General features: G+C 39.7%; 1 protein-coding gene across 23 annotated transcripts in view; it reads left to right on the top strand.

The window, feature by feature from the left end:
• Positions 1-22,353, top strand: part of C2CD5 (C2 calcium dependent domain containing 5) — a 99,913-nt gene that overhangs the window by 41,110 nt on the left and 36,450 nt on the right. For 10 of the 23 annotated variants that reach the window (XR_016281473.1, XM_089527592.1, XM_089527586.1 and 7 more), the window contains 3 exons: positions 2,697-2,762; positions 19,559-19,673; positions 21,426-21,614. Coding sequence is in view for 22 of the 23 variants with exons in the window: in XM_089527592.1 (XP_089383718.1) it covers positions 2,697-2,762; positions 19,559-19,673; positions 21,426-21,614 (370 nt within the window). In the remaining variant the exon portion in view is untranslated. The remainder of the gene's footprint in view (positions 1-2,696; positions 2,763-19,558; positions 19,674-21,425; positions 21,615-22,353) is intronic. The other 13 variants (XM_089527602.1, XM_089527600.1, XM_089527598.1 and 10 more) reach the window with 4 other exon arrangements.

Below are 22,353 nucleotides of genomic sequence, written 5' to 3'. Positions count from 1 at the left end.
CATGTTAACTGTTTCCTCTGCAGAAAAAAAATACAAAACAAAAAACAAACAAAAAAGAGCAGATAAATACACCCTTTATCCCTTTTCTTGAGACATCCTTTTGTTCATGCTGGAAAAATCAGCATAGCGTTCACCCAAACTGCCACCATTTCAAAAGGGCAAGAAGTTGGAGATCCTAAACTGAAAGGAAGATGAAGGAGAATGTTCCATCTCCAGGACAGCTCATTATGTATATTCAGATATTCCAAAATCCAAAAACAACAACAACAAAAACAAAAATCCAAAAACCAAAACACTTCTGGTCCCAAGCATTTCGAATAAGGGATACTCAACCAGTGGCAACAGCCATGTAACAGATTTCAGTTTTTTCAGTGCCAGGAGTCCTAACAATCTGCAGTCTGATGAAAGCTACCTGATGCTGCTAAATTCATAAGTATGAAATGAGGTTGATGCCACTCCTCCAGCATACTTTGAGAGGTTTCTCAATCATGTGACTCCCTTTACAACCCAGCCTCTGGAGAGAACCAACATTTTGCCCAGTTTTTCCATAGCTTCCCCCCCTCCCCAAATTTTCTTTCAGACTTTTTTTTTTTTTTTTACAATAAGCACATTCTGCGCTGAAGGAATGTCTCTGTTGAGACCCAAAAATTAGGCAGATTGACTGAACTGTGCACCTTCTTTCAGGACATCTCTAAGCATCTAGTAATTGCTCATGTGGATGTTTCTTTGGTGTGATCACTTCTGTTAATCCATCTCTTAATAGTTTTAGGAAGGTGCCGTTTGCATCAGCCTTTGTAGAAAATGCTGATTTTTGAGCTAGTCATGCCAGGCAGTCTGGTTGCATGCCATAGTCCTTGTAAGTCACCCGTGTTCATGTATAGATAAATTTTTGTTTTGCCTGAAAAGGTTTGAGAAGGGATAAAGCAGTTTACCTATTCCAGTTCTGGCTGGATTTAGATACAGAGAGAGAGACAGAGACACCTTCATTTTCTGTGTCCATTTGCTGTTCCAGACTGAGGAGTAGGCACCTATTACCTCAGTCAGAACAATTTCTACTTTCAACTTACCAAGCAAAAGGATTTCCCACTTCCAAAATGTCTCTTTGTTCCTGCCCAGAATAAAGGTATGAAAGTTTGCCAGATAAAATAAGATCTTCTTTTCCTCTCTGTCCACAATTCTTAGTGGACAGAATACAGTCATCCCTCCGTATTCATGGGGGTTAGGGACAAAGGACCCTCATGAGTTTGAAAATTTCGTTACTACCCCCCCCCCCCCCAGTTTCAGAGCGACAGGGAGGGGTTAGAGAGGAGCATGTGCGCTTGCCTCTCTCCCTCCTCCTATGCCTCAGAGCTTCCCTGAGCTCTCTGAGGCATTATAAGGAAGCCGGGGGACTTGTGTGCACTGCTTTCACCCCTTCTCCTTTTCGCCCCAGGCAAGCTGTCTGAGGCATCAAGGAAGGGAGAGAGAAGCACGAGGGTGATTCCCCTGCCTCCCTTCCAATGCTTCAGAGAGCTTGCCTCAGCTCTCTGAAGCATCAGAAGGAAGCCAGGGGACTCACTCTCCCTTCCTTTGGCTGCTGCTGCCCTGAAAAGCCTTGGGAGCCTCCTGCAAGCCCTTCCAAGGCAGCAGGGCCTGGGGGGAAGGGAATCCTCTCTTCCTTTGGACCCTGTTGCCCTGGAAAGCCTTGGGAGAAGCCTCCCTCAAGCTCTTCCAAGGTGGCAGGGGCCGGGGAGCGTCCTTTCTTCCTCTGGACACTGCTACCCTGGAAAGCCTTGGGAGAAAGAAAAAGAAAGAAAGAGCTTTCCTCTCGCTGTCGCCTTGTAGCTGGCTCAGCTGGGCTAGTTACAGAATAGCAGGGAGGGGGTGAAGAAGAGGGGCCGTGCGTGTGCACATGGAGGCCTTGACCCTGCGAATGATCAAACCCGTGATTTCCAAAGCCATGAATGCAGAGGGAAGACTGTAATAGTTTAGGTTTGACTCATTCCCAGTTTGCACACAAGAGGCAACTGCCAAGGTGACAATTCCTTTCCATACAGCCACCCAAGTTACATTTGTGGTTCAGGAGCTTTCACCTGTAGAGCCTTTCAACTGCTCCCCCATACTCAAATACATAATTGACTCCACTGGAACATTTTCAGGTATAGTTTCCTGAAGTGCCTTATTTCTTTATTGAGGAATGTTTGGTAAGAAAGCTAGAAAACCAGAGAGATATGCTGATAAAATGTTACTATTCATTATATTAAAAAATGATCCCTATCTCTTTTGTCTTACGCAAAGTCAAAGCAACACAATAATTCTGCACATTAGATCTTACTACCACCTATCTTTCTTGAAAAAGATTATAAAAACATTTTAGCCCAAATACTTTTAATTGTAAAATGCCAACACCAAGAGGGTAAAATGCATTAATTGTCTGTTGAATAAGTAGGAAAAATAGCAAACAACCTCAGAAGCATGATACTAGTAACTGTTTTAATACCTTTGCTTATTTGATAAATATAGGTAGATTAATAGAGCATGCTCCTTCCGTCCTTCCTTTTCTATTTTCAGTCTCTTATTAACTTTGCTATCTGTGTCTTTCCAGTTCCTGTGGAATGGTATTATCAGTTGTGTTCTTGTTGGTAGCCTGTTTTTCTTTCTTTCTTTCACTGTTCTGCTGCTGTAACTGATCTACTAATTTGCTGTTTTGAACTCAGCCTTTGTCGGAATTATGGGTAACACAAGATCATACAAACTGCTAGACTGGAATAGTTTCAATTCAGGTATTTTATTAGTCATTCAGTACTACATATGCTGACAGAAATTATGGCAGCTCAGTGAAGTCTTTTTAGAAACCCCTAGCTCATTACTAAGTAAATATCTCAAATTCAAATCTTTTAAATATTTAACATCTGAAGAATTTTTGTTTTTGTAATTTTAAGTTCTATTCTTAAATTAAATTGTAATTAAATTCCTTGAAAGGCCCCAATCACTGTATATCCAGGTAATCTGACATGGTCCTGCTCCAAGAAGTATGACCACTTCTACTAAAAGCAGGGTTTTTCTGTCTTTTTTGGATGGAATGCCCTCTACTGAGACATTGACTTGCTTGTATGTATTTTAACATCTTAATGTTAAATCTCTTTTTTAGTCATACTGGGCATTTGGTAACTGTGTGATGTTGGGACTGGGGCTTCTGTTTGAGGGATTTTGGTAGAATATATTTCATTCTAATATTCTTCATTGTTTTAGTCAAATCGGTGCTAATAAAAAGTTTCTTTTTCAAATTTTAAGAATACATTATTTCAATTAATTCTTAGTATTTATCCCACAGGAGCTATATAGACTTTTTATAAACTGGTTTAAATTTCCAAGGAGCCCAACAGGGACAAGTGGAATAGAACTTGGGTAGGTTAGTTGCGTTTTTGAAAGCAAACTTAGAGTTTGCTTAAAAGTATAATTTAGATGGTAGATAGCCCAAGGTCTGATGGACCTTGGCAACATTACAGAAATAACTTGGTGTAAACATTAACGGTCCTTGAACAATTTTTTTCTACTCTGATAGAAACTGCAGAGTTTCCTTCACTGCAGTTATATCTTTCTCTTTTATCTCTTATTACTCTGTCTGCATTTTTCTGTAATAGGTGTGTAATTTTGAGAAATCTTTCTATTTATAACTTATTTTGTCCTTTTATATGTTAATTTTTAAAACATTTTGGTGTATCTTGCAGTTAAATGTAGTTTGACATCTTTGCATCATGCCTTTACAATTAGCCTCTCCTTAAATTAAATGACTGTAGATCTCTTTCTAAGTTATCCTATTACTGATATTCATATTGAATGTAGTCTGTGCTATTCACTGAGGTTAAGGCTTGCTGATTTCATGAGCCACCTGTCACCACAACACAGCAACCTTCATGCAGTTATGAGATTATTCAGTGTTGGCAGTATGTGAATATGCTCAGGATGACAAGTGTTTCAGATGAGTTTAAGATTTATTTAACCCAATGGCAAGATTTACTGTTGACTCCCTTTAGTATGAAATAGAAGCTCTTAGGACTGGAAGTGCTTTTTAGAATTTTTATCATTTAGGATTAGATCAGCATTGAGTAATGTAACTGTTATATTAGGAAGAAAGTATTTGGACATTTGGGAGAGTGAATAGGAGTGATGAGGGGCTTGTTTTGAGAGTTGAATGATATATTATGATGCTGTCTTGAAAAAAATATTAAGTAGAGTTTAGACTTAAAAATATAGCTATCTGTTTTTCAGAACTCAGAATATATAGGAACCAGATTAGAGTGTTCAGAGAAGTGTGTGATACAGAGTATGCTATCTAACTCAGGTTGCTTTTTGTTCTGCAGAGGTGACCAGTTAGTTGATCCTATTCTTAATTTTTTATGGCTAAATTCATAAACCCCATACCAGTTCTGGCTAAAATCTGGCATGAAAGCACTGAACATTTCTCTAGAGAACCTCCATAATAAATGCATGAAGAACATTATTGAACTTCATCTTAATGTATCATTGCCTTTCACAGAGCAAAGTTTGGATTATAATGTGTTGCTGCTAGGCTCAGTCTACTATACGAAATATATTGGCTGAGTTTGAATGGTATGGATGATATAGCCCTTGCCTTCTCCCCCCAGGGTTTGAACAACTGAGATGTCAAAATTGAGCCTAGCACTGCTAAAATCAGGCAATGAGATACAGTCTGCCCATGGAGATCTTGTTTTGTGGATGTCACTCTGTCCTAAGGAACTCTGTTGTTGATCAGGATACAGGTGAAGATAGGGAACTATCAACTATTTATTCAAGATTAAATCATTTTCAAACACTCATCCTCAAATTCACATCACTATTACTCAAGTACAGTTTCAGATTATGACTTCCTCTCGTTTGGAGGGGAGCTATTGTGATGTCAGAATGAACTTGGTTTATGGCAGTGGTCAAGTTGTGAACTGTACACATTATATGTTGACTTGTCCTTTCTATGTTAAAATAAGGGGAAATAATCTTGTGTATCATTAGCAATTAGCCTTAGTACATCTTCTCAGCAAATTGTAGTAGAAATTCTTGTGTTCCATGAATTTCTATCAGTAATTTATTAGTCATATGGTAGCCGTGTTTGCTATGGTTGCAAGGAAGTTGTGTGCCTGTTTGTGTAGTATTAATTGTGTAGCTTGACTTGTTTCTCTTATTTTGTTTTCTGTTTTTCTGTGATTATGTGATATCTATGGTTATGTAAACTACTCCATCCACTACTGCTGCAGCTGAGATGCCTGTAATCCCCCCATAATCCCAAATTTGGTAGATGCATAATTGAGGCTGAATGATGCTTTCAGAAATAGATATGTGCAGGAGAAAGAAACCTTTATTTTGTTACAGTTTCAGCTGTAATTTGGAACAGCTGCAAACTAATAAACTTGTTCTTTAAATTTTATGCCAGAACAGATAACACTTTGTGACACTTGGAGTCGAGAGTGCTGTTTAACAGCATTGTATGTAATAAGCAAAAGAGAAAACATGAGATGGATGATGCCTTTTGATAGCAAATTAGTTTCCAATCCACAGTATCAGAATCACTAGTACACAACCCATTTGCCCACCTTAAATTTAAAATTGACTTGCATCTTGCTATCTGCTGTTAAATCAACCTGCAAATATGTTTTTTTAAAACCAAGTATATAGCTATACTTTGTCTACACATTAAATCTGGGAGTAATTGTTGCAGTGAGATCCAAAAATATTCTAATACATAGGTTTTAAAATACTGAATTTGTGTAACAAACCTCTTGATAACATCCTGCTAGAAAAACTTCATCTAAGATGCGTCTCTGTGACATTATTGGCTCACTGGAAATCAACATTTTTGAGTGCTAAATTAGCTAAATATACCTCTTCGTTTCATTATTGTTGGCAAAGGTAGATTTTCTTTTAAGATTATTTATAGTACCTTGCTTTTTCCAGCTAATACTGGTAGTAGCAAGCCAGCAATATCTGATATAATGTAGTTGGACGTGCTTTTTGCAGGATGCTTAACTGTTAGTGGGACTAATAACTCTATAAAAGAGCAATTCATGCTTGGTTCTCATCCAGATGAACACTTGCTTAGCCTGGTTTATCCTTCATCTTTTAACTTGGAACAGTATGACTGATGGGTATCAGTCCACAGCCCACCTTTTCGTTATGTAGGTCCTTTTGTACTGTGTATAGTACATGTTTGAAATGAGAAACCTTGGGCAATATTGGTGAGGATCATATAACATCAAGGACAAAGAAAGATTCTTACAGTATGCATGCTGAATTTGTAAACTTTGTGAAATTGTTCATTTTCCCATATAACTAAAAGATGTATAAGTCTAGTAGAGAATGATAGCCCTTATAGCTAACAGGAGACATTAATTAAGAGTTTAAAGTGTGTTACAGATGTTTCCACCATAGTCCCCATAATAAAAATTAATTTTACTATCATTCTGTCTATTACAGTCAGAGATGTGGGGTGGAAAAGTTCAGATGTTGTATTTTCCCATGAAAATTTTCCATACCATTATGGACGGGAGAACCACAGACTTTCACTTGCCAAGTGGTAGCAGCATGTGTACAGTAAATAATCCAATAAAACTTGAGCTGGAAAATGGGATACTCTTTACCCAATCCTATGACTCGTCTACACTGCTTAAAAAACCACCCTCTTCTGAATCTGGACGATAAGGCTACATGATGCATGGCCCTATCTGCCCCAGATTCATTATATCCTACCTTATTACAGTGTATTTTCCAGAGTTTGCCATTTTAATGTCCAGGCCAGGTCCTGGCCTGAACAGTGCAGTTTTCCTCTCCTCTTCCCTCAGCAGTGCTGCCACTACTGCCTCGCAGACACTTGCTAAGGTCAAGCAAGGCACACAGATCACATGCTGGATGCCTTGTTTGCCCCAGAGTGACAGGCATGCCAGCAGAGTTCGCACTGGAAAGGGAGAAGGAAGGGAAAGCCTCACCATTTGGGTAGGAACTGGCCTGGGGCAAGGTTTGAAGGTGGCAGGGCTGTGGCACCGGGGATAGAAGCACCAGCAGTGGACCCCAGAAAATTCCACAGGGAAAAATCAGATAGTGCAGACAATCTGTCCAATGCCCCTACAGGGAAAGAGTTATACAGAGTGCTTCCGGGGTTGGGGCAGGAGTCCATTCCTACTTTTGCCCCTAGTGTAGACTAGCCTCTACTCTAGTTATTTGTGCCTGCCTGTACCAAGCAAAGTAACAACAGCTGCCTGTATTATCCCTTGTGTCAGTGGTTCTTAAACAGTGGAGTGGGACTCCCTGGGGGTGCGAGAGTTGCTCAAGGGGGCACAAGACTTGGAGGCACTGATCCCTCTTTCTCCTCTTCCCAAACTTTTTAATGGGTAAAATTTGCACATACATTGAGTTAAATATTGAATTTACTTAAATAAAACTGTTCTAATTTGAATGATGTCATTTCCTTATAAAATAACAATATGGCTTATAAAATGTTAAAATATCAATCTACATGAATGTGCGCATGAAAGCATGTACATTAAATAAATAATATTTTTATTCATATACTACATTGGCAGAGGGTGATGTCCACACATAGATGTAGAGGAAGGTCTCAAGGGTAAAACGTTTTGAGAGCCACTGTCTTATTCAACTTGCATGAACAGCAGAGAGAAAGAAGGGGGGAAAGCAAATAAGCCTGCCTTACCATCTACCCCCATATATTAAAAGCATAGATTTATGAGTTTGGCTGCCATAATAGAAATCATAAAACATTGGAAGCTGATGAGAGAAATAAGTCATTCCTGGATGTATTTTGGAACAAACTTTCAGGTGGTCTGCAGAAGGTACAAAATGTTTTTGTTTACTTATGCAGAGCTTACCTGACTCAGTTGCTTCATTTCATGTGTGCATATAGTTTTGAAGAAAAATGTCAGGAGCTGCTGCTCTTTTTTGTGGTATAGAATCTTACCTCTATTCTTTGTATGTTATTTCTACCTCTGGGACCAAATTTTCTGTAAAAGAAGAAATATCCAGGAAGACATCAAATGTGCTATATCAGACAACATTGTTCAGAATATTTTTACTTTTTCTGGAAAACCCACATCACATCTTAGAAATGAGACTCAAAATCTGAGGTTAGACTGATAAACACTGATGATATGTTAAGTGTAAGAATATGCCTTGGCCTGCCTATGGCCTATCCCTAAGGAAGTTTAGTGAAAATGTGTGAGTGTTTGCAGGAGCAGGAGTAGCCCTCCAAAGTCTTCTAAGGAGCTAATGTAGCCTTCCACAGTTGCCTGCCCTGGTCTATATGAATATAACCTCCTTGTGTGGTCCACCCTAAAGTGGTATATAAAACATTGTTTCTGACATTTATCTCAATACCATTTTCTGAATGGTCACTAGAAAAAAATGGCAGACCAGCCTGTGCCATTTTATGAAGGAGAGGTCTGATACTTCACCAGTCCAGAGTATGTACCGTATAAACGCATCTATGAGTCTAAAAATTTATGCCCAAAAATTAACGCCAAAAGCCCAGTTTGACTTATTTACGGGTCCCTATGGTAATATGATAGCAACTCTTTCAGATTTCCCCTCCCCATGGTGGGGAGAAGAGTTTATTTCTCTCTGGAGCCAAGCACAAAGAGTCCTGGGTGATTGATTGTTATTGCTGTTTGTTTAAAAGTCCATCTCCCGCTAGTGTGTCTGGCTGAAACGATGAAACAAAAAGCCTCAACGAGAGTCTTACTTGCTACACACACACATACACACACCAAAGAATCCTCCAAGTTTTACCCTCGACCTATCCATGGGTCATGGCAAAATTCATACTTTTGGCCACCAAACCTGAGATCGACTTACATATGAGATCAATTTATAGTTGAGTATATATGGTATTGCTGTGCTACACAGAGGATTACTAAAATTGCAAGGGCTATAGAAGCTAATGTGCTTTAGTGTAGTTCTGTATGGATGTAATCATGTGGATTACCTATGACTGGCATCTTGAGTGCAATGTTAGTTTTTAGATTCTAATAGTTTTTTTAGATTCAGATAGTTTGTAATTAAATATTAATTAATAATTAATAATACTAATATAAGATAGTGCAGTAACATTAATTAATAATATTAATTAGAATTTATTAATAGTAATTCTCTCCTCCTCCTCTGCCTGGCCCTTTCCTCAGGAGAAAGCTGAGCTGCAGGGGGGCCTTTCCTGTCAGTCTTCTCCTATACCCGGACTTCTCCTCAGCCTCCTCCACTGCTTGGTTTTCGCCCAAGGAGAAGGCTGGGAGGAGCAGGAAGGACAAATGCTTGCCCTGCAAGCTCCTCCACTGCCCAGGAGAAAGCCAGGCAAAGGAGGAGTCTTGCAGGGCAAGCGTTTGCCCATCCTCCCCCACCTGTCCTTCTCCTTAGGAGAAAGCCAATCAATGGAGGAGCCTTGCAGCGTTTGTATTCACCAATCTTCCTCCATTGCCGCCACCTAGCCTTCTCCTCAGGAGAAAGCAGGGCAGTGGAGGAGCCTTGACGGGCAAGCATTTGCTTGTCCTCCACCTCCTCCTCCACCCAGCCTTCTCCTTTGGAGAAAACCGAGCAGTGGAGGAGCCTTGCAGGGTGAGTGTTCACCTGTCCTGCTCTTCATCCACCATTTGGCCTTCGCAGAAGAAAGCCAGGTGATGGAAGAGCCTTGCAGGATGAGTGTTTTCCTTCCCTCTCCTCCCTCCTCCTCCTCTTCTGTATGGCCCTCTCCTTTAAGTCTTTCAACATCCCTGCGGGCCACCCAAAACCCTTTGGTGGGCTGCATATAGCCCATGCTGTATGTTGTGCAGGCCTGATTAATAGGAATGCTACACAATATCATCTAACATTCTTTCTGTTAGCAGAATAGCTTAATCTGTCACCAGTATAAGTCCTCTATAAGCTGTACCCCATGGACAATACTATTATTATTATTAAGCTTTAATACTACCGTAGTGGATCACAAATTCACCAGTTTAAACATTTAATTTTGATACATACTGGAGGTCACTTGCAATTGAGAATCAAATGTACAATAGAAGAAGTTGCAAAATAAATAATCAATTATTTATTTATTAACATGCAGGTTACTTCACAAAGTTCTTCCAATTTAAGTGATCAGAAGATATTTATTATTACTTTTTTAAAAAAATGCAAGCTCTTTCTAAAAAATGCAGAGGATAAATTTCCTCTTATCAGAAGCAGTTCCTTTGTGTGAGAGAACATGGCTTGGCTTCCCTAAAATGATACTTGAAGGTAGCTGTTGGGTTTTGAAGATAAATTCTCCTTCACGAATTGAAGATTTATAGAGATTTTTTAAAAGAAATTAAAACAATTCTAACAAATAGTGCAGCTCACTCACACATATTGACCTTTCTGCATAGCCACTAAGTCACCAAAATGCCTGTTCAAATGAAAAGGTGTTTATGTACTTGTGAAAGGACAGCATAGCTGACTTGGGTCCAATTTCATCTAAGCATGTCTCTAATTTTCCCAGAAACAAGGTGCTTTTTTCTTATGCCATAAACAAATGTGGGGAAGTATGTATAGGCTTGTGAAAGTAAAAGTAGAGTCTCCTTTAAAAAGTTTTTTTAAAAGCAGTTTTGGCATAAATGGCACTCAGCTGTATTGTATTCACTTTCTCCTAGTAACAGGATTATGCTGAAATTGTGTGAGTTTTTGTGGAAGAATTCTTAATTATTCCACAGCTTGCATAGAGATCCAGAGTTCAAATTAGAAAGAGGCATTGTTATTGTTTAAAGTTGCAGTTCTGTGGTGTTTAAAGTTGCATCTGGTGTGATGGTGCTGTGCCAGGCATGCCCTGCCATAGCAAGTTGGTTCATTTCAATAGGGTATCCGCCTATAGTTTCATAGGCATGTCTGGCAGTTCATTTTTTCTCAGATACCTAGGTGCAGTTCTTTTGTATTTCATAAAGGACTGTTGTACACTGAGAGAGAACAAATTGCTAGGTGCTGTAAGTAAGCACTGAAGGGCTTTCTGTTCTCATTACTTGTCAGGAAACCATGGGGTCATGCTCTCACATGGTGATGGCTTGAAAGGAGAAAATTCCAACAGATCTTTACAGAAACCTCACCATACAAGTCTCTCCATGCACATGGAATACAGGAGACATGCAGGCATTAGAAAGAAAGAAAAAGGGAATATGTATGTGTGTACATGTGTATTAGGGTACATGTATGTATGGAAAGATACTCAGGACTAGCCAAGTTGGCTGTTAAGCAAAATACAACAAAATCAAAGATCCGTGAAAGAGCAATACCTTTATTGGCCAACTGAAATGCACAGAAATATGTCTTGGAAGCTTTCAAAGCTTCACTGTTTTTTTTTTAATCAGGCAAAGATATTAAAAATTATACAGAAGAAAATTGACAATGGTACAGTCACAGGCCAACATTTTGTATCAGATGTAGTTCCTGTTGTAGTTGAGTTGTTCTGGAGGGATCTCAGTCCAGGGAAAGGCCACTCCTTCTCTTGGCCATGTAGGCCAGGGACAAAGGTTGATAAAAGATAGGCAGTAATATTTCAACTCCATTAGCAACAGAAAAGTAACTTCCCTTGACACCCACATTGTTGTTGTCCTCTATGAAACTAACCATTCCTTCCTTAGGCAGAGGACAGTGAATTTCTCAAGAAGTACCTGTAGTATCACATCTGGAAAAAGAAAGAGAATGAAAGAAAGAACCATAAATAAATAAATAAACTAATTAATTAATTAATTAATTAATTGTGTTTCCCCGCCTCTCCCAATGGATCGAAGCGGGGTTACATACTACTTGAAATTAAGCAAAACATACAATACAATTCATACACATGTAAACCATTAAAACCATTAATTCCATTGAAACATCAACAATTAACAATTAATAAATTCAACAAACATAAGGCGGCAGAAAATTCTTGGTCATGTCATATCGGGGGGTATGCTCGACGGAAAAGTTATGTTTTAACTGCCTTTCTGAATGACTCCAGGGTGGTTATCAAGCGAATCTCCTCTGGCAGGCTATTCCACAATCTTGGAGCCGCTGTAGTAAAGGCCCTTTGCAAGGTTGACACATATTTAGTAGACGTTGTTTCCATTAAGTTCTTTCCTGATGTTCTGAGGGTGCAGGGCAGATTATATAGGGAGATGCGGTCCCGCAAGTAACCTGGGCCCAAGCCATATAGGGCTTTAAAGGTAATAACCAACACCTTGTACTGTGCCCGGAAGTGAATGGGAAGCCAATGAAGATCTTTCAAGATAGGTGTTATATGGTCAAACCTAGATGAACCGGTGACCAATCTGGCTGCCATATTTTGTACTAACTGAAGCTTCCGAACTTGGTACAAGGGTAGCCCCATGTAGAGCGCATTACAGAAATCTAACCGAGAGATTACCAGAGCATGTACCACAATTTCAAGGTCCCCTCAGTCTAGGTAGGGTTGCAGTTGGCGTATCAGCCGAAGCTGATAGCAAGCACTTCTGGCCATCGCATCTACCTGAGATGTCAATTGCAAGGACGAGTCCAGAAGTACTCCTAGACTGCGAACTTCATCCTTCAGGGGAAGTGTGACCCGTCCAGGACAAATTTCCTTCCTTAGACCGGAGGGACCTAGCACAAGTACTTCCGTTTTTTCTGGATTCAATCTGAGTCTGTTTTCCCTCATCCAGCCCATTACCGACTCCAGGCAGGCATTCAGAGGGGAGATGCCATCCTTCGACACTGTATCAGTCGGAGACATAGCAAAACATATTTGGGTGTCATCAGCATACTGATAACACCACGCCCCATATCCGGATGATCTCTCCCAGTGGTTTCATGTAAATGTTAAATAGCATGGGAGACAGAATGGCGCCTTGGGGGACCCCAGATGTCAGCTCCCTCTTAGAGGAGCAGCTGTCTCCCAGCTTCACCATCTGGAATCTACCTGAGAGGTAGGATCGAAACCACTGGAGTGCAGTGCCCCCGATACCCAGCTCCCTCAGGCGTTCCAGAAAGATACCATGGTTGATGGTATCGAAAGCTGCTGAGATGTCCAAGAGCACCAGTAAGGCCACACTACCCCTGTCGGTGCCCAGACAGAGATCATTGACTAAGGCGACCATGGCAGTCTCCACTCCGTATCCTGCCCGGAAGCCGGTTTGAAATGGGCCCAGATAATTGGTTTCATCCAAGACAACTTGGAGTTGGAAGGCAACCACTCTCTCGATTACCTTGCCTAGAAATGGTGAATGAGAGACTGGCCTATAGTTGTTTCTCAGCAGTGGGTCTAGGGAGGGTTTTTTCAACAGCAGTTTAACCACTGCTAACTTCAATTCAGATGGAAATTTGCCCTCCCTGAAGGATGCGTTTATTATAAGTTGTAATAGTGTAATTACTGCATCTCCACCCTGGGCGGTCAACCAAGAGGGGCATGGATCGAGAGTGCATGTTGTCTTTTTAACACTTCCAAAGTAGTTGTTAAAATCGTCACAGCAGGCTTTAGTTGGTTCTAGTATAGGGTTCGGGGCGGGAGGCAGCTGAGTCAGCTCCTTCACCACCCTGAACAGCTCTGCTGGACAGGACTTTGCAGACACAATACGTGCAGCATAGAACTAAGAAAAGATGTGATTTAGGCAACTGTTACGAAGTGTTGAAACATCTGGGGAGGGGGTTTCAAGATGAATGTTGAATCACTTAGGCCTCATATACATTAAAACTGTCCTGTTATTTGAAAGATTCTCTGATATTTTTAAGGAAGAATTTGCAAACCACGAAGGCTGAAAAATCAATGCTTTTTTGTACTGTTGAGTGTGGTTTATGAGATTCTTTTCTATTCATAATACCCAGAAAATAAATAATGAGAAGGACAGTGTGTTTCCTCACTATCAGGTGTGCATGTGAAAGAAGGTACTGAAGTCAAAATAGAAGATAAAACAGAGTTGGAACATAGCTGTTTTAGTCATACTCAGGATTCGTGTTAACAGTAAACACAATGTTCGTTTAGTTTCATTTTAATTTTGGTAGTGCTCAGAAATTGATCTGCCTCTTTTATATTATGGATGAAATACATAGACTGTAGTCCTAAGCATATTTATATAAAAAAAAAAACCCAGTAAATAATTATCAAAACTTGGATAGAATTTCTTTACGGTCAGGGATCCAATATATAATTTTAAAACCAAAACAAGAGAAACCCCACTGAGTATGGCTGAGTAAGCCAGGAGTGGTTGATTTTAACTACAGCTAACTTTTAAAGCAATTTTTCTCAGATGTAGGCGGGTTACAGACCGCCCGTTTGGGGCGGCCTGCACCCGCCCCTTTCCCCGCTGTATCGGGGCCTCAGCTGCCAGACCGGCAGCCTCCAAGGCCCCAATCCGCTGCTTTCCAGGCCGTGGGGAAGCGGCAAAAGGCCATTTCCCCGCAGCCTGGAAAGGGCTGTCCTTGGGGCTTCAAGCCCCAAGGACACCCGGTGACGGCGGGGAGGAGGAGAAAGGGGCCGCTTGTCCCCTTTCTCCTCTATGTCGCTGGGCGCAGCCATGTAAAGGCTGTGCCCAGCGACACAAACCCCAGAAGGAGCTCCATTTCGGAGCTCCTTCTTGCACCGCGGAAAGGGCGCTCTAGGTGCCCTCACGCGGTGCAAAGACGTCACATCCGCGCTGCCTCGTTTGGAGGCGGTGCGGTCGTGACATCGTAATGGCGGCAGGCGTGTGGAACGGCTGCCGCCTTTTTGTACGGACTGGGTCCGTATAAGGGTTAGGGGCGTCAGGAAGTGACGCCCCTTTCTAACCCTAATACGGACCCAGTCCATATTTTCAGGCCCGTCTGTAATGGGCCGTAGTGTCCCTTTGTACTTACACTAACGAGGACAACTATCTTCCACCACCTTACCAATTTGTAAGGCTTGAAGTATTGAGGATTGAAAATTTATTTCAATTGCATTAGAAAATGAAATACAAATCTTCACTATAAAGTTTTTAGGTCACCCTTGCTAAACCCACTTGAATAGATTCTTGCTGGAAAAGCTTGTGATTGAGTGCTCTGTATGCTTGCCTTTTGCTTCACCTAGACTCCAGGGCCATTACTTTCTGTAACCATTTCAGTGAGCTGCCATAGTTTTCAGTCTGTACTGTCACCTGATCCAAGCATGCGCCAAAATACCCACCGTTTCTGGCTCCTGTATGCTGAATCTGCTTTGCAAGCCCTTAGTTCTTTAAGCTTCTGCTTCAGCCCGGAACAGAAAAGGCTGCACTCTTCTGAAGTGTGCTGGATACATGCCATCTTGCTGCTATCCCCCTCCTAATTCCTCTATTGTTTATGTAATTCCTTAGCTTTACTTAAATGTGTAAATGCTCTGATGGCATCTCCATGAGAAATTGTGTGGCTCATGCCTCAGAAAAAAGGCTGCTTGTGAATCTCTGTCAGAAAAAAAAAAAGAACCAGAATGCTACACATTGCACTGCATTCCAGTGTTTTGTATGAACTCTTTTTGCCATGTTGTGGTGTCTTGATTTTTATTGAAGTGTTTTTATGTTTTAACTTGTAAAGGTAAGTTTGTGTATATATTGTGTAAATATCCAATGCATTTTGTATATATGCAAAGCTATTCTGTTAATCTTCAGGAGGGAAAGCTAAAACGGGCATAAAAATCCTGTATTCTTGCAGAAGAGGAAATTTTTATTGATAAAAAAGCATATTAAAATCGTAGGGGATATGTTTAATTTTACAACTTCATGCTTTTGTATGTGAGTTTCTGAACAAAGTGGAGCAGATCTTGCTTCCAAGAAAATCAGTTATGTGATCTAGCCTTTCACTAATGATAGATAAATTGTATTTAATTCCATATGGTGGGATACCTTGTGGTATCTAATCATGATTCCACAATATTTCCCGGTTTTCAGGTCTGTGGTTTTTAAGCCATTGACTGGCTGCATAGATCAACTATCTTTCAGTATTACTGAGAACTATTGCAAGTGTAGTGACAGTGCTACTGGAAATGGCAGATTTAGAGCTCATCAGGAAATATTACTTTAAAGGAAGCAGTAAGAGAAGGTCTCTTGTTTGGAAAGTGCTGCACAATGCTACATGTGCACTAAACAACATTAATTGGGAAAAGTTATGATGAATGCTAGGGTTCTTCAGCATTATTTCGGATTTTATTTTTCAGCACTTCTGTTTTTATTGTCTTAATATTTTAAAGTGCAACTTCCATTTTCTTGTATATACTTCCATTCCTTTGTTTGTTTTGTGTGTCTCCCCCCTCCCCTTTCTGCCATTTTCTTTCTCATTACATCCTTCTCCATCCTCTGTAGGTTGCTTTTCTGAATGTTTATTCTCAGTTGTTGATTTAGAAAGTTAGGCAGAAGTTTCAGCAGCGCCATACTTGAGGAATGTAGTGAGAAAATTCCCAGCACTAGGAGTGTAGGATTCAGATTTTTAATGTTCTTTTAGCATAAATCCTTTCATAACATAGGATTTTGCTGTGAGGATAGCTGTAGTCAATCTATTTTTTAAAAACCTTGGCTGTGATGCTCTATCATGGTCAACACTTCGTAACTTTATGTGTATTTATCTGTGTAGCAGTTGTACTATAGAATACTCCTAGTGAATTGCGAAGATGCATATCAGGGTACCAGCAAGAGTGTTTGATGTGTCTTGGGCTCTGTAGATGGGCACATCAAAAGTCTCTAGCCATTGTCCAGGTGGGCTACATAGTAGTGTCACAGCAGCCCTTTGCTGAATACCGATGTTGCAAAACTGCTCAATTCTGTTTCCTGCAGACATAAGACCCATACTGAATTCCAGCCATCATTCCCCCTTTCCATTCACCCCTGTGAGTCATTTATAAAAGTACTTCTCAGCTCCTATGGTACAATCGTTTGTTTAAAAAACATTCTTAGAGGGGAAAAAGACCACTTTAGTTACAACCTTGTCCAACATTTTTGCAAACCCAGATTGTTTCTTTCATCAGTACACTTTAAGTAATCTTTAAGGACTTACAGAATCTCAGTGAGGTTCCTATACTGCTTCATTAGAACATTTTGAAAATTCTCATAGGTTTAAAAAATGTGTTACTGAGTGGTGCTGCCATGGGTGGGCAGGGGGAAGGGAGTCAAAAGCTGCAATGAACTTGTCACTCAACCTTCCAGGTTATCTTATTTCTTGACATAATCAGAATTGAAGCCACATTGAAAGGTGTATGGTGTCCTTTTTTCCCATTAGACTTCACTTGTACCTAGAGATGCAATTCAATAAACTATTCACTTTCTATTGCACATGTCTGACTGCAGCCCTAGATGCCTACAAATGCTTTCTAGTTGTAACTGACAAAGATGCCAAATGCTAAAGCATATGTATCCTTCTAAGACATATTTTGCCCTAGAAAAGTCCCCCTGCTTCATCAGCTGGCTGTTGAAAGCAGTGCAGACCTACTCAAGCTAGGAGAAAGATTCTGTTGTCCAGATGCAGCAAAGCACTGGAATCTATTGTTCTCTAGATAGTTGCAGCAGACATTAATAGTTGGAGATGATGGCAACTGTGATCCAACCACACCTGTCTGAAAATAGTAAAAGATATCTGTTGAAGAAGTGGTTGCAACTTACTAATATGTTTGCTTGCCTTTGGCCTGCTTTACCAGAAGTGATAATAGAAATGAATAGGGAACTTGGTTCAGGTACGTGTTGCAAATGGTATTCTTGTTAAAAAAGAAGAAGCTACACAGATTCAGATTATCTTTATTTTAGTACATCATTAAATCAGTATTTTTGCTTAGTCGGCACACTGTCAACAGATGTGAGTAATGTAACATAACATTACAGAGTTTGAGGTAGAGACTACATAGGTAAATTTTTAAACAGTTGCTTGAATAGTTCCTGTGAAACTTATATCCTTGTTGGGCCTGCACTTCAGTTCTTTTATTCAGATCTGGATGTCCTTAGGCTGTTGGAAGACAATCCCATCAGATTATGGGCTAATGACAGTTATAATCTATATTCTCTAATTCTTACAGAGCAAAGGTTCTTTGAAGATCTGTATTTAAAATGTAAAGATCTGCTGGATGGACAGCTTTTACTCTAAGGATGCTAGATTCTCATCTCTGTCCCATTTAATGATCAGTTGAGTGGCTGTATGCTTTAAAAATGCCAGTGGTAGTTACCATAAACTTGAATGTGTGGTTATAATTGTGCACTTGGTGGAATTCATAAATGCATTTTGCTGCTTTTTATGGCAACTTCTTCTGAAATTTTTCTGCAAAAAGAGAAACCTCAAAGCCCTCTCTTCTTTTGTAAAAAAAAAATATTTATTTCCTTTAGGTTATCAAGTTCTGTTTTTAAAAGCCTTTTTGTTGGTGAAAATTAAAATAGCTTTTGATTTTTAGATCCATAATTAAGTAGCTCTTCCAAGTAATGTCCTTCATTATTGCTACTGAGGCATATATAGGGCATTTTTATTGTAATAAATCAACATGACTAGTTCAAAACCCTTAATGGAGAATACATTGCATTTGCTTTCTAACACCACATTTATTTGGCAACGTTTGTCTTCAGTGTGACTGCCCATAAACAAGTCATTTCATGGTTAGAACTTCAGTATTAACCTTAATTTCTGTAAATGGAATGTTTTGCTTTGAGTTTTAGATGGCATTCATGAAGTACATGTTATTTATTGTTGTAAGAATTTTTTTAAAAAGGCAGTGCAGTCCTTCAGTGCCTGATTATAGAATTCAGTAGTTTAATCTTGAGTTAAAGGGGATAAGAAATAAGAATTGTATAGTGAGAATATCTGCAAATGTGCTGGTTTTGTATGTAGATTACAAAAACAAGGACTGGTTTAGGCTTGTGCAAGGACCTTCTGCTTGCCTAGTAATTTTATTTTTACATTTTTCACTCTTTGTCTACCATACCATGTTGCACTGTGCTTTTGAAACCCTAAGTTTCAAAGAAATTTTATCATGAAATAATGGAAGCTGATGTGATGGAAATCTTAAGATTCATTAAGGCAGGTCATGTAACCTGTTCTATGTTGCTTTGTATCTGGGCCATGCATTTTTTGAAAAGGGTGCTCAGTGAGTGAGTGAGATAGAACATATATTGTGCGTCCTCTTTAAAATTGAGATTTGACATTTGAGGGCTAAAAGGGTACTTGCAGTGGGATAGGAGGTAGAATCTGATTGCATATGCTACAGCTCTGTTCAGAAGTCAAGGATGTCATATGCATATATAATTTTAGCTCAGAAAAGGTTGAGGATGTTTAGTGTAATAACTGCATTGCCTTCCTTTGGGCAAAGCTTGTAATTATAGAAAGGAAACATATTTCTGAAATACTGTATTCCCTGAGGGGGAAAACAGATTTATTTCACAAAGTTAGCACCACAAAGGAAAAGCAAGGCTACTTTAATTGGCACAGTGATAAATTGGTGGGACTGCCCCACCCACCCTCACCCTACACACAAGTTTTTCAGGGTTTTATACCAAGTTATATACATACACACATAAAATCAGTTCTTGTCTATAGCCAGAGAGTCTTAAATGCAGAATAGTGAGCTCATTTATGCTTTGTCTTTCAGATGACCCAGAGACAAGAGACGCTTGGTGGGCAGAAATCCGTCAAGAAATAAAATCTCATGCAAAGGCATTGGGTTGTCATGCAGTAGTGGGCTACAGCGAATCTACTAGTATTTGGTAAATCACTTGTACTTGATTTCCCTAATGTTTTAGAATTGACTGCTGAGTCATGCAAGTAGCAGAGAAAGGGTGGAAAGAAAAGCCAGCGGAATTATTGCAGCAAGTTATTCTTAGGCAGTGCTGAAATGGGGACAGAGAAGGCTTAGGATGATAGTGATACATCTGTTTTGCTGCAAGGACTAGGCAGAGCAACAGACAAGATATCAGAGGCTCTGTAGGAAGTATCTGTTCTGCTGAGACGTGCTAGGCATCCTTCCTTGGGCTCAGCCTCTGGAAAGATTTTCTGTGTTTTCATACCCTTAAATCAGTGTTTGCTCAAAGCCCCCCTCTATCTGTTGGGAAGTAGATACCTGGTAGATACCTGAAAGCAGAAAGAGGCACATTTGGATAATTCTGCAAAATATGTTCCAGTCATAGTTCCATGACTCCATGTGAATCTTTCAAAGTGATGTCTAAAAATCAAGATGTAGAATAAATAGATAGAGAAAAGTTGTATATAGAGCTCTGTCTTATGTAATCAACATGGCTACAGCAACAGGGAACAGGAATGCAAAAAATAATAATTTGTAGACACACGGAATTCTGTGGTCCTAATTGGAAAAAAATGTTTTGCTGGTGTTTGCCTCTCTTTATTTGTTTTGTTTACAAAAAGGGAAGAGGACCACTCTCATTCAGTGGTGTAGCAGGAAAGTATGGTCTCTCTAAAGATTAGGAACAAATAAATTAAAAGCTTAGGTATATGGATGGCTTGGTCATGATGGGGATGTGTTTGTTATTGGCAGCTATGGATGCCAGATGTACTGTCTAGTAAATGCTTATGCTATATAAAGCCACAATCTTGAAGTTCCCTGTAAAAGTTGAGTAACCTCAGGAGATGATTTGGAAAAATCTGTCAGAGTTCCTGCTTTGAAAAAAAATCCCTTCTGTGTTTGTATAAAAGGTTATCAACCTCTAAACCTTTGTTGCTATTGTTACCCTTCTGGAAATCTCTTTAAGCCAGAGCTGGGCAAATTTCATGGAGATGGGGGCCAGATTTTTTCTTCTTTCTTTCTTTCTTTCTTTCTTTCTTTCTTTTTTTTTTTTTTTTGGACCCCAGCATCAATTTCAGGACACATTGTGTCCAGAAATGGCTATTTTTTAAACCAGTATCCACTTTCTGTTTGGTGTAAGGTATAGGCTTGAAAGACCTGAACCTCCTCCCATACAAAAAAAAATACCATTGCTGAAAGTCTCTGTGGGAGAGGAGCCAATTTTGAACATTTTAACTTCAAACATTTTAATACTGGCAAGACATGAGAGGTCCAAGAGGACAGACACTTTGCTCAATCCAGTTCTAATCCTTAAGGCCATGCATACAGTGCATTTCCAAACAGTATGCTGCAGCCATCATTTGGAACTTGATCTATGTAGTTACCATATTTGGTTAAATCAAAGTTCTGAATTAGAGTTGTCATGTGTCTCTGTTTGCTCTATGTTTGAGTTTGATTTATTCTTACAATGTTCTCTAAATTGCCCAGCAGCAAAAGTTTGCTCACTCAGCTTGTTTGGGATGCTTATGATAGTTCTGGCATATACTTGCAGGAATTTGCATGCCATAATAATATCCATTTGTGATGGGATAGTGAAGTTTCAACACATCTCCCAAAGGGTTCATGCTCAGCTGATTTCATGTTATCTTGCTCTTGTTTTCACTTTTACTAAATATAATACCACTAAAATGAGACCTTATCTTCTTTTCTTTTTCTATAGTGAAGAGGTCTGTATTTTGTCAGCATCCGGCACAGCAGCTGTACTGAACCCTAGGTTTCTGCAAGATGGCACCATGGAAGTCTGTTTGGAACAAAGGTTGTCATGGCAGCCTGGATACTTTTCCATAGGGTCAGAGAAGGGAGAGGTTGATTTTTTTCCTCAAAACCAGGATAGTTCTTCTCTATTAGGGTAGGTTACCAGTGTTACAGTACAGGATGCGGGGCCAACCACTTTACTGATCTTTAACTAACAACAACAGACATTCTGGAGCTCTGCATCAAGTCACTAGCGTTACTGTTTTTACCTTTCTAACAACCTAAATAAGGTAACACTTGTGACTACTAACCACATAATAAAAATATTCCCCCTCCTTGCTCTTTGCTGCCTTTTATGTGCTGCTCCTCATAACACTCTGAATATAATTGACCTCACCAGTGTATTAAAGCCTGAACTTTATGATAAACTAGTATATTGCAATACAGTCTGCCCTTCTTATACATGGATTTTTTATACACGGATTCAAGCATACACGGTTTGAAAATGTTCCAAAAAAGTATAAATTTACCTTGATTTTCCATTTTTTATAAGGGACACCATATTGCTATGTCATTATATTTAATGGGACATGAGCATACACAGATTTTGTTATACACAGGGGATCTTGGAACCAAACCCCAGTGTATAACAAGGGTCCATTGTATAACTCTCTTAAATAATATAATATATAATCTTCCAAAGACTAACATTCAGAAAATTTGAGGGGCCAGTAAACCTGATAAAATCATTACTAGTTTGATGTTAGGTATAAATTATTCTCCATGCATGTTCCCAACACTGTGGTGTTCTCTGCTCCATCCACTTGGAGGCAGGGTGTTGGGGGGGATGGTTCAGGATTGGACTAGGAAGCATTTTTTTTATTCCTCTCAGA

The sequence above is a fragment of the Sceloporus occidentalis genome, unplaced genomic scaffold (assembly GCF_023333645.1).
Source record: "Sceloporus occidentalis isolate IW3139 unplaced genomic scaffold, rSceOcc1.0.p SCAF_5, whole genome shotgun sequence".
Lineage (NCBI taxonomy): Eukaryota > Metazoa > Chordata > Lepidosauria > Squamata > Phrynosomatidae > Sceloporus > Sceloporus occidentalis.
This window is presented reverse-complemented; position numbering and strand designations above follow the sequence as displayed.